The sequence below is a fragment of the Pseudopipra pipra genome, chromosome 9, assembly GCF_036250125.1.
Source record: "Pseudopipra pipra isolate bDixPip1 chromosome 9, bDixPip1.hap1, whole genome shotgun sequence".
Taxonomy (NCBI): Eukaryota; Metazoa; Chordata; class Aves; order Passeriformes; family Pipridae; genus Pseudopipra; species Pseudopipra pipra.
This window is the reverse complement of record NC_087557.1, coordinates 20,203,838-20,215,590: the sequence shown is the minus strand read 5'-3', so window position 1 is coordinate 20,215,590 and position 11,753 is coordinate 20,203,838. Positions and strand designations below refer to the sequence as shown.

The window sequence follows — 11,753 nt, the reverse complement described above, 5'->3', positions numbered from 1 at the left end:
TTTTCACAGAAAGGAATAACACTGACCAATTTTTAGTGTAGTTATTCCACTTGCCCTTAGCACAACTCCATTAATTCCCATCCCCACCTTGTGGCTTGGGGCCTAGACCCCTAAATTCTGGTGCAGTCGCCTTCATCTGTAGGATAGGGACTGAAGCACCTATTTATCCTCCCTCTGCTTTCCTGCTGGGAATCATGGCAATGGACAGAAAATATTGCATGCAAAAACCTTATTATGCACATGTATTTAGCAGTGTAAAGTGAGAATTTCCATTAAACATATTACCCTGCTTATTAAAGCTGCTCCCTGTAATCTGGAGCCTGGAGGTCGAAAGTTCTGCCCACCTGCCCTCTCGTTTAAGGGCAACACAGTGTTTGCCTGACTGTGGTATTTATTTATTGTAGAATCATGGGATGGCTTAGGTTGGAAGGGACCTTAAAGACCACCTAGTTCCACCCCCTCAACATGGGGAACTATATTGCATCAGGGTTTGAAGCCTTCTAACTAGAGGAGGAAAATCCCATTATGCTCAGTTCTCTGTGTACACGTAGAATAATAAAACATTATCTTCCCTGGAGAGAGTCTTACAGAATACTCTAATTTTTGGTATCTTCAGAATATTATTGATGCCACGATGGATGATGGGACAGGTTATGCACAGCACTAACCTACAGCTCCTCCATGACACTTCTGCTGGGATTTGTAGATAATTCCATAGCAGGTCATGGGATGACACAGAAACATCAGGACATTGACTTCCATCAACCATACTGGCACTTAGGTCTCTTGGAGATGTGAGTCAGCAGCGTGTGGCTCTAAGGTTTTGATGGAAAGGGGATCAGGATTGACCTCCAGCTATTTCGGGGGGCTTCTGGCTCTCACTGGGGTGCAGCTGCTCCCAGGGCAGGCAAGCTACTATGGTGGCTCTCCCAAAGCCACCAGAACCACTCAGGGCCCCAAGAGCCCTGTTGTCCGGCTCAGGCCTTTAATGATTGCTGCTGTATGTTAACAGGCCATACCACATATAGACTGGCTATTGTCAGCACTGATCCTTGTCCAACTGACGGGCTATTCAAAGCGCTTCTCAAGCCTCTCCAAAATCCAGCTTGTTCTACCCCGATGACAGCCATCCTCCCATTTGGAGTTTTCTTTGTATGCTTGATAACATGGTGGAAATCCCTTATTATGCTCCTTTTAATAATGCTTTCACATGGCAAGGGGACATGATGTTTTAATTTATGCAGTACACATCATCCTTCGACAATTTGCTAAGAGGAGCCCTTGCGACCTAAGCCTGCGCCGAATACCACAAGTTTATGCAAAACCAGGTGGTTTCCAACCTGTGGTCTCCAGACCGCTGGAATTGGCGGAAGTCCTTCCGAGGGGGTCACCAGGAGGTAACCAAGAAAGCAGAGCCGCTGTCGGGAGGTTCAAACGTGCCGCAGATGGAGCCGCGCTGTCACCAGCGCAGGTCTGGGGCTCCCAAACTGGAAACTGAAAATCACGTCTCAGGGTTTTTTTACTTTCTTACTCCTTTTCTTTTTTTTTCATCTCTGTACTCAATACACTGTGGCTGCAACCTCTGTCTCTTTAACTACCTGCTCAAGTCGATTAAAAGCAGTAAATTCAGAGGGGTAACCACACCACTCCTTATGAGTTAAGTTGTGTGAGTCAAAGTCTCACTTTGTTGTCAAAAAATAGTAATTAACCTTCAGATCCACTTGCTCCCCCCCCTTCCAAATTAATTTTGCAGTATTATCACGCATCTTGAGGCTTCCAGTTTTAAGCATATAATGCTTCTGCTGTTAATGAAGTGGGTATCCACGATCAAGGGGAGCTGAGAGCCACAGACAATTGTTTGTTTGCCTTTATTTCTCACGCCCTTTGAAGGTTTTTCTTTCTCCTCTGTTTTGCTTTTTTTTTTTTTTTTTTTTTTTATTAAGTGACTTTAGCAGATTGTACCCTCGGAGCTGTGAATAATGGGGTTATTCTACAAAAATGGCCAAGGCTAGTTAAGACACACAAAGCCAGGAAATCCTTTCAGGGATGAAATCAGGACTATTTTAGGGGTGCCGTGTAAGTTGGAGACTTTGCAGCTCGGCTGCTGCATCGCTGCCAGGCACGGCCGCGCTGCGGGGAGGATCGGTCCTCCCCCGCCGGGGGCTCGCCCGGCCAGGGGGGGCCCGCACCGGCACCGCACCCGGAGCGGGGGGGGGGGGGGCGAAGCGGGGTAGGGTTTGTGCAGAGCAGGGGGTGGATGTAAAGGTGGTCGTGCAAACGAGGATGAGGGGTTTGCCAGTGCCGGGTAACTTTGTCCGTGCAGCAAAGGAGCTTTGCTGGTGCAAGGGACGGGGGGTTCCCCGCGCTGGGGAGGGCTGCCCGTGCGAAGGGTGCGCATGGGGGGGTACCCGTGCAAGGGAGGGGTTTACCCGTGCCGGGGGGGTTACCCGCGCAAGGGGGGGTTACCCAAGCGGGGAGGGGGGTGGGGGGTGGTTATCCGTGCGGGATGGGGGGGGTTACCCGTGCAAGGGGCGCTCGCAGCATCCACCCACAGCACTCCCCCGCCGCCCTCTCGCGCAGGACCCCCGCGGCTGGGAAGGGGCTTGGCGGGGGCGGGACACGCTGCGGGGCCCGCCCGGCGTTGGGGGGTGTGCGGGGGATGTCCATGAGCCCCGCCGCCCCCCGGTGCGGGTCTCCTGTGCGAATCGCGGCGATTGCGGAAATAAGCGGGGGCGGGGGCGAGGAGGAGGAGGAGAAGAGGGAGGTGGGCGGGAGGCTGCCAAATCGCTCGTAACTTCTGCAAAGTCCCGGGCACTGGAAGCCCACCAGGCAGAGCGGGGAGAGGTGGCGGCAGCGCCCAGATCCCCCGTCCCCGGCTCGCCCCGCGCCGCAGCCACCAAAACCCCGAAATCACCCCAAAACCCAAGGGGAAAAAATCAAAACCCCAATACATCCCATCCAAGAGCCGGCCGCAGTTGGCTGCGGCGGGTTTTCCCTTCCGGTTCCCAACGGCCGCGAGTTGATTTAAGCCATTAAAAAATACAAAAAAATCGCGGAAAAAAAAAAAAAAAGAATAAAAAAGAGTGCCGCCAACCACCAGAGCCCGCAAAGTTTCTCCCGCACTGTTATCAGTGTTATGCCTGTAATCCCTGCCTGTGGGACGCGGCGCCGCTTTAACTCCTCTTTTTTTTGTGTTGTATTTTTATCCCCATTCCCACGCTTTCGCAGCAGAGGGAATTCGCTATTGTGTCTGCGCGGGGTCTGGGCGCGGAGGGAGCGCGGGCGCGCAGCGCTGCGCCGCCGCCTTTCTTTTTTTTCCTCTCTTTTTTAACCTTTTTTTTTTTTTTTCGAAGGGATTTGAGAAAACCGCTGAGCTTGACAGATTCCCCCCCGTGTTTCCCCCTCCCCGCCCGTACGTGCGCGCCGGCCCCGCGCGCGCCCGTCCTGGAGCGGCCGCGGCCGCGCACAAAGAAACGCGCGCGGGCGCGCGCTGTGACGGACCGTGGCGCGGACCAATGGGCGGGGCTGTTCTCTGTGACGTCACCCGGCACCGCCCAATCAGCGCCGGGGGTGGGTGTTGCGACGTTTGAACTCTCCCGGGGGGAGGGGCGCGCCTTTTTTATCCTTTTATTCCTCCTTTTTTTTTTTATTCTCATTTTTTTCTATATATTTTTTCTTCTCTTTTTATTTTTTCTCCCTTTTTTTTCTTCCTTTTTTTTTTCCTTTTTTGTTTTTTTCTTTTCCGCCGAAGTTGGCGGCGCCCCGCGGGGGAACGGGGCCGCTGGCGGGGACGGAGCCCTCGGAAATCTCCGGATTTAGCACCCAAAAAAAAGAGGGAGGGGGGAGGGGAGAAGAAGAAAGAAAGAAAAAAAAAAAGCTAAAACTCCCTACATTTAAAAAATTATTTATTTTTTAAAGCATGCTTAACAAAACGCTGAGTTGGGAGAAATGAGGATAACTTGCGCGGCCACCCGTTTAGCGCTCAAATATACCGCCGGGGGGGAGGTGGTTTTGTTCTCCCTTTATTTTTGGGGGGGGGGGGGTGTGTTCGCGGCTGCGGAGGGGCTGCACTTGACCGTGGCCCCTGCCTAGAGGGCGCAACCAGCCGTCCCGCGGCCAAAAGTCTCCCGAAGGGCGCCAAAAGTTACTTAAAAGATAATGCTGGAAACCGCAAAAGGCTGGGAACGGTGCGGCACGGACGGGGGAGGGACACAACCCACTCCTCCGCCACCTCCTAAACAAGCTGCGGGGAGGGATTTTTCCCCTTATTCCCCTATAGATGGAATTTTTCGCTGCGTGTGTCGTCGTTCCCCCCCCCCTCAAAAAAAAAACAACAAAAAAGCCTTTAACTACGCGCCTATAATTGACACGGGGGTCACCTAAACCGCCTCTAGCAGTAGTGGAAAATGCTATTCCCAAGCGGAAATGGGGGACACACACACCACCCGGGACACCCTCCGAGTCCTCAGGAGCGGGCTGGAGAGCATCCAAACCCCAAACCCAAACGTTGCCGGTGCCAAGACAATGCGCTTCAGAAGTGGCAGGAGGCGCGGGGGTATTTTTAATTTTAAGCGCTTCACTTTTAGATTTTATAAGTAAGGAGGGTGCGGGGGGGGGGGGGGGGGGCGATGTGCAGCTGAATTTGTGTTGCTATTTTTTTTAAGAAAATTATTATTATTAAGTGGAATAAGGCACCCTCGATTTAAAAGCGCTTGATTTAAAATGACAAGTGCCAAAGGGGATGGGGAAAGTTGTGGAAGGCAACGCCGCTCCCTCCGGCACCCCCCCCCCCGCACTCCTCTACCCCATCCCTCCACGGTCAAGGGCCGAGCGGAGCCGCAGCCCCCCACGGGAAGAGCAAAATAAATAAATAATAATTATGATTAAAAAAATACACAAAACCTCCCCCCCTCCACCACCAAAAAAACCGAAGAAAACTTTGAGTTGGGCTCTGTGCTCCGCGGCTGGCCGCGCTGCGGGGCGGCGGGGCGGAGGGAGGCGGCGGCGCCGCAGCCCCCTCCCCGCCCCTCCCCGCCCCCGCGGGCGGGCGGCGCGGGGCGCGGGGCGGGCGGTGCGCGGCGCAGAGCGGAGGGGCGCGGAGCGGAGCGCAGGGGCGCGGAGCGGGGGCGGCGGAGGGGCGCGCAGCGGAGCGCTATGCCTTTAACGGCGCGCGGGGCAGGCATGCCGAGCGCGTAGTGCGGGAAAGTCGAGGCGGGGTTAAAGTTCAGCTCATGGAGCGGCTCCGCGCTGGCTGCAGTTTGGCAGAGTTGGAAATGTGAAAGCAAGAAGCAGGCTCGGGGCTCCCCCTCCTCTCCTCTCTCTCTCTCTTTTTTCCCCTCCTCTCTCTCCCTCTCCCTCTCTCTCTCTCCCCCTCTCTCTCTCCCTCTCTCCCCGCACACGCACACCTCCAAACCGCAGCCCCCCGCAGCAGTCATGTATTCTCCGCTCTGTCTCACCCAGGTAAGCGGCCGCCGGGGCGCGGTGGGGCCGGCGCTGCGGGGGTGCGCGGCCGTGCGCGCCGGGGAAGGGGCACCACCGCCGCTCGCCGAAACTAACTTTGTTGCCTTTCGCTCGCATCCCCCCCCCCTCCACCCGCTTCCCGCACGGCCATTTGTGTCGGCACATGGCTAATGGCGCCTACTTATTAATGCTTTAATTAACGGGGGGGGCCGCGCGGGCGCGGTGCTGCGGGACAACCCCGCACGGCCCCGCCGTGCTTGGTCATCCGCGATCGATGCCGCCGATGCTGCCGCCCGCGCCGGAGCGCCCCGCACAGCCTCGCACCGCGGCCCCGGGGCAGCGCTGGAGCCGCTGCGCCGCTCCCCGCCCCGGGCACGGTGCGGCCCGCACCCCCGGCACCGCGCCCGGGGCTCCGCGGGAGCGGCCCCGCCGGCTCCGCGCCACCCCCCCCGCCGCCCCGGGCGCGGACAGAGGGACTGTCCCCCGCACCTGGGCTCGCTCCCGCGGTGCGGCGCGGTGCAGCCACCCCCGCGCTCAGCGCCCTCCGCACACCCGGAGGCCGCCGCGGCCGGGGACCCGTGAGCGTGTCCCCGCACGGACACCCGCAAAGTTGTCCCGCGTGTGTCCCGTGTCCCCCCCCCCTCGCCACCCTCCCGCCCGCGGATCGGGCCCCCGCGGGACTCGGCGCAACTTTTGCGCCCCCCGCTCTCGGCGGGACGGGGATACGCGGGGAATGTGATGGGAGGGGTGTCGTTCCGCGGTGCCCCCCAGTTGCGCGGCCGCGGATCCCCCGGCCCCCCCTTTTTCCCCGCGCGCTGCTGCAGGACGCTGAATTACACCCCTTCAATTAGCAGGATATAATGGTTTAACGAGGAAATGCTTTGTGGCGGACTCAAACCCTAGATTATTTCCTCCTGCAGGAGATTTTGACTACATTATTCTTATTAATTTAATTGGAATATTTTTTTTCTCCCGGTGAGAAAGCCTCTCCGGGCTCTTTCCGCCGAGAAAAAGGCAAGGAATTGCAGAGAGAGGGGCGGCAGCTTCCCAGGCAGCCCGAAGAGCTGCAAAAGTTTCATCCCCTTCTCCCGTCATGGTCCCCTCTCCTTCCCCAGCCTCCTCCAAATTTTGGGGTGCTGGTGAGGAAATGCCAGGCCGGCGGGGACACGAAACTCCAAACCGTACACTTGCTCAAAGGCAGGAGGAAAACAAGAGCAAAAGGAGTTTGCAGAGGTTGGGATGCAACTCTGGGCTCTGCCTGGACAAAGTTTGTGCTTCTAATTGAACTCTGAAAAATACCTGGTTTTTGTCAGCTCTGCAGCTGCAGGAGGTACCCCGGGACACTCCGTGCAGGGCCCGCAGCACCGACTCGCTTGGCATCTCCACGTGGGGCTCCTTGGGCTCAGTAGGCCCAGTTGCACATTAAGGAGAGAAAATAAATCCATGGGCTGGTTGCTCGTGGCCCAGTCATGTTATTGTCCCCCCCTCTTTTTTTTTTTTTTTTTTTAAGTTATAAAAAGAAAAAAAAAGGGCAAAAAGCCCAGCATGTGCTTTGACTCCGTTAGGAAAATCTCGCATTCTTGCTGCACGTTTGGAAAAGTAATATAAGGATTAGAGGCCTCCTGACAAACTCTTCCCTCTGAAGGATCAATTAGGTGGTTCTGTCATTTTTCCATAGAAAAGGGGGTGAGCCCTGAGCCATTGCAAGCAATTCAAGCAATTTCCTATTTTATCATTTCGGGAGCTTTTATTGATACAAGTTTTGGAACAGAATTTTTTTTTTTTTTTGGCAAGTTTTGGTTCAAATTTAAAGGGAAGCTCTTGAAAGTGGGTTAGACAAGGAAAACAAACAGAAATCGTGGTTCTGAGCATATTTATCCAAGCCCTGGAACCGAAATGGCACGAGCATTTTGTATCATCTGTCAGGAAAAATCCAAACATTGTTCCATTTACGTATCTGCTGAGGAGCTAGGAAATAGTTGGGGAACATATGCACATCTCCTCATAGATTTACAAGTAAATGGATTGTAAAAATATTAGCAAGGGTCGCTGTAGCTGGCTTAAATTCAAAAGATCTGCAGAAATACATTGTTTCAAAGCCTCCTTTGCAGGATTACATTATTGCGGGCACCTTTGGGCTGGGTTTGGGGCTCTTTTATCATAGTTCTTTTTTTTTTTTTTTTTTTTTTTAACATCTTTTTGAAGAGCAGAAGAGAATTTTGGGATAACAGTACCAAATTGTGTGGCCCAAATTTTAGGTGCTGCTTAGAAACAGGCAGCTCTCGGAAGAGCTGTATCCTCAAACTTTGGAGAGTAGTGCAATAAAGAAAAAACCAACTTTTTATTATCGCTTTCCCAGTTTTCTGGTATCTTTTATTTTAAGGTGACCCATCCAACACCAAGGGGGGAAAGTAAACAGCTTTATCACATACTTTCAAAGTTTCCCTTCAAGCTAACTTGGGGAAAGGGAAAGATCATTGCCTTTTCCACCAGTTCCTTTAAATCCTGCTATTTTGCAGTGAGGCTGCAGACAAGTTGTGTATCTGTTAGCATACTTGCACTGACACATTTTCAAAACTTTTTGGGTGTTTCGGGGGGCTGTAATAATGCTGAAATAAATAACTATATTGTGCAGAAACTGCTCTCCCCTCCTCCGTCCCCGCTTCCAGCCCAATTCTGTTTGATCAGTCCTGGCTGCTTTTATTTCCACTTGAACTTTGCTAATACCTCACCGCTGAGATTGAAGCGGTGCAATTTTCCGGAGCAACGTGTTTACCAAGACAGTTTGAAAGTTGGTCTGTTTATGAGTCATTAACCTTTTCTCTTCATACACCATTTTGAAAAGACACATTGGAGTCTAATAGGGACGTGCACACCTCGCGCACGAGCAGCGGTGCTTCTCGTTTACTTCAGCCACAGACCCTGACTTTGCACCAAAAAACATCATCTTTTTTCCCCCCCCTCCTTCTAAAGTGGTTTTGTGTTTTTTTTAAAATTTTTTTTGGATGTTGTTTTTACCTCCCCTTTCAGGTTCACATCGTAGAGAAATCAGCTTTAGCGCAGGTTAAAGCAACTCTCTCTTGGACAGTATCCAGTGTTGAGCCAAAAAAGTCTCGAGCACATGAGATCAAGCAGGACAAAGCGCTGCTTAAAGCAGAAAAGTTAAAATATTTCAGGATGTACCAAGACGTGTTTGGAAAGTGGGAAGGCTGGAAGCGCTACCCTGGCTCGCTCTGGGGCTGTCGAGCCTCTCTGCTCTGTGTACCTTTGCAGATAAACTTCCACTTGACAAAAGGCCTTTTTTCCTTGACTCTCCCTGAGTGGGGAAAGAGAAGGACAGGAGGGATCAAGAGGGAGGGTTTATTATTTTTAATAGCTTGTAGGGACCTGTAGTTTTTATATTTTTCTTCTCTTCCCCCCTCTGCCCCCCCCCGTGAGAGCTGTTTCTGGTGGGTGAGAGCAGCTCCATGTGCTGGGATTGTGCCTCCTCTCACTTTTTGAATCTGCCGACTGCAAACTCGCAGCAATCTTTTTTTTTTTTTTTAACTTTATTGAAATTTGAAACTATCATCTTTTCCCATAGAGGAGGGAGAAAAAAAAAAAGAGGAATGTGCCAATCATTGGGGTGATTTATTTTATTTTACCTGCTTTTATTTTAATAATCCTAAATAGTACTTTGATTACTGCCGCTTTGCTCTAAGGAAATATATTGTGCTGTTTGGGAAGTTTTTAACAATATGTGTTTAAAATAAAAATAAATGCGATGGTATTACCTATAGATTTAAGTATTTATAATTCTGGGGCCACTTAGAATAAGTGCAATGAAAGCTTTTGGGAAGTCAGCAGAAGGTCTTGAATTATGACAGGATTTTGCTGGTAGATATTTTTACTATTGATTTCTCAATTTTTCATAATTTCTGAAAAGAAAATGCAAATTAAAATAAAGTGTTGAAAGGAAGTAAAATGTCTCTTTTTATAACAATATTTACGCAACCTGCGATGATTTGGGTAGGAAACGTACTCCATGGGATAATTAAAAAAAAAAAAAAAGTTAGTTAATCTGAAAAATCCCCAATGTTTTCTTGCAGGAGTAGGCAGCGGGTGGCTTTTCCCATGCTGGGGAAAACTTTGCACAAATTACTTTATTTTTCACTCCTGGAGGGCCCAATCCTGAGAAAAGGAGGAACTGGAAGCAGGGACGTCCCCAGCCCACAGTGCTGGATCAGGCCCCACAAGCTGGATACGTTTTTATGTGCAGCCTGGAGTTCGGTCATTCATTTATTCCAAGAAAAAACAAGAAGCGTGGCCCCAGTATATTATAATATGTTTTGATATCTTAGGCTGATTTATGTAGTACTTTCTGAGAATATATATATATATATAATTATTTTTTTTAAACAAAATCAAGGGGTCTTTCTCGCTTTTTTTTATCGTCAGCATAATTTTAATCGGGATTATTTTTGTGCCAAGGGACGGGGGTGATCTTTAACTCCTCGTTACACAAAGCAAGCAGTGTCTCCGGATGGCCAAACTAACTTTCCAAGTAGGGCATTTCTTTTTAAATATCTAAAAATATCTGGCACAATTAATAATTCTTCACATATTTGCGCAAATTGTGCTACAGTTTTCTGTTACTACAGTTTTCAATTTTTCCTATTGTTTTTTATTTTATTTTATAGAAAGGCTCAGAGTTTGACTTTCCCTTATATGCCCAAATGTCAAGTTTTTGGTTTTTTCTTTTTGACAAAATATACACAAAACTTAAAAAAAATAAAAAAATTGCAAGACTTGCTTTTTTTTAGGATTTTAGTGTTATTGTTGCACCCGCAGGATAAATCGACTGCGGTACTTTCTACTCCCTTCACCGTTTCAGGAACCAGAGTGAAAACCACTGTTCATTGTAATTGTATATACAGCTATAGCGGCATTTTACTATACTGCCGGCTGCTATTTCCAAATATATCTTAGGGAAAGTTTTACTATACTTTAGACTTCCCCATACAAACATTGATTGGCATCCAAATGTTTAGGATTTGCCAAATTGGCGGGCAAATGCTGGCTACACCGCAAGCAGCGGGGTCAGGGAGAGAGCAAAGGGAGATACGCGCTCCGCAAGTGGACTTAGAGCCGTGTTTTTAGCTTTTAACTCATTCTAACTTTTTTATTTTTTAGAAATTTGGGGATTGGGAAAAGCGGGCCCCAGCGTTGCTCCATCTCCATCTGGGCACTTGGTTGAAGTTGGATGCTGTTTTTGGGGGCGGGAGCGGAGGTTTTGGGTCGGTACGAGGGGAAGCGGGGATGCGGCAGTGGAGGGTTCGGGGTCTGTCAGTGAGGGTTATGAGTCCCACAGCCCTTAAAGCCCTTTATAAGCACCCTTCTAATTCTAACCATCCCGCGAAAGCCCCATTTCTGGAGGCTCTTTCTTGATGGTTTCAGTGACATCGACCCTTCTCTGTAACTTTTTTCAGGATGAATTTCATCCCTTCATCGAAGCACTTCTGCCTCACGTCCGAGCGTTTGCGTACACGTGGTTCAACCTGCAAGCCCGAAAAAGAAAATACTTCAAAAAACATGAAAAACGCATGTCAAAAGAGGAAGAGAGAGCCGTGAAGGACGAACTGCTAAGTGAAAAACCCGAGGTAAAGCAAAAATGGGCATCCAGACTTCTGGCAAAGCTCCGGAAAGATATCAGGCCTGAATTTCGGGAGGATTTTGTTCTCACAGTCACAGGAAAAAAGCCTCCGTGTTGCGTTCTTTCCAATCCAGACCAGAAGGGCAAGATGAGAAGAATTGACTGCCTTCGCCAGGCAGATAAGGTCTGGAGGTTGGACCTTGTTATGGTGATTTTATTTAAAGGTATTCCGCTCGAAAGTACTGATGGCGAGCGCCTTGTAAAGTCCCCACAGTGCTCTAACCCCGGGCTGTGCGTACAGCCCCACCATATAGGAGTTTCTGTTAAGGAACTCGATTTATATTTGGCATACTTTGTGCACGCAGCAGGTAAGTGCCTTTCTATACCACCTTCTCCAATTTTTCGGTTATCTCTGTGCCGGGTGCTGTGCCCCGGTGGCGGCTGCATGGGCCGGGGAGGGAGCAGGGGTTGGTGGTTTTCGCTCTCCCGGGGTGGTGAGGAGGGTGCCAAAACTTCCCCCCTCCCTTTTATTTTTTTTTTCCATGGGTTTTTAAGGTGCAGCCACATAAAAGTGGCTCTTGTTTTCCCATGGTTAACAACATTTCGGGCATCCTTCACAGGTGTTATCCTAAATGTTGTCCTAGAAGGGCTCACAGCGAGA

General features: G+C 50.4%; 1 protein-coding gene across 19 annotated transcripts in view; it reads left to right on the top strand.

The window, feature by feature from the left end:
- NFIA (nuclear factor I A) overlaps positions 1-11,753 on the top strand; it is a 411,656-nt gene that overhangs the window by 154,356 nt on the left and 245,547 nt on the right. For 12 of the 19 annotated variants that reach the window (XM_064665044.1, XM_064665045.1, XM_064665048.1 and 9 more), the window contains one exon: positions 10,929-11,460. In XM_064665044.1, the coding sequence (XP_064521114.1) occupies positions 10,929-11,460 (532 nt within the window). Of the gene's footprint in view, positions 1-5,100; positions 5,461-10,928; positions 11,461-11,753 lie in introns of those variants that run through there. The other 7 variants (XM_064665050.1, XM_064665058.1, XM_064665057.1 and 4 more) reach the window with 1 other exon arrangement.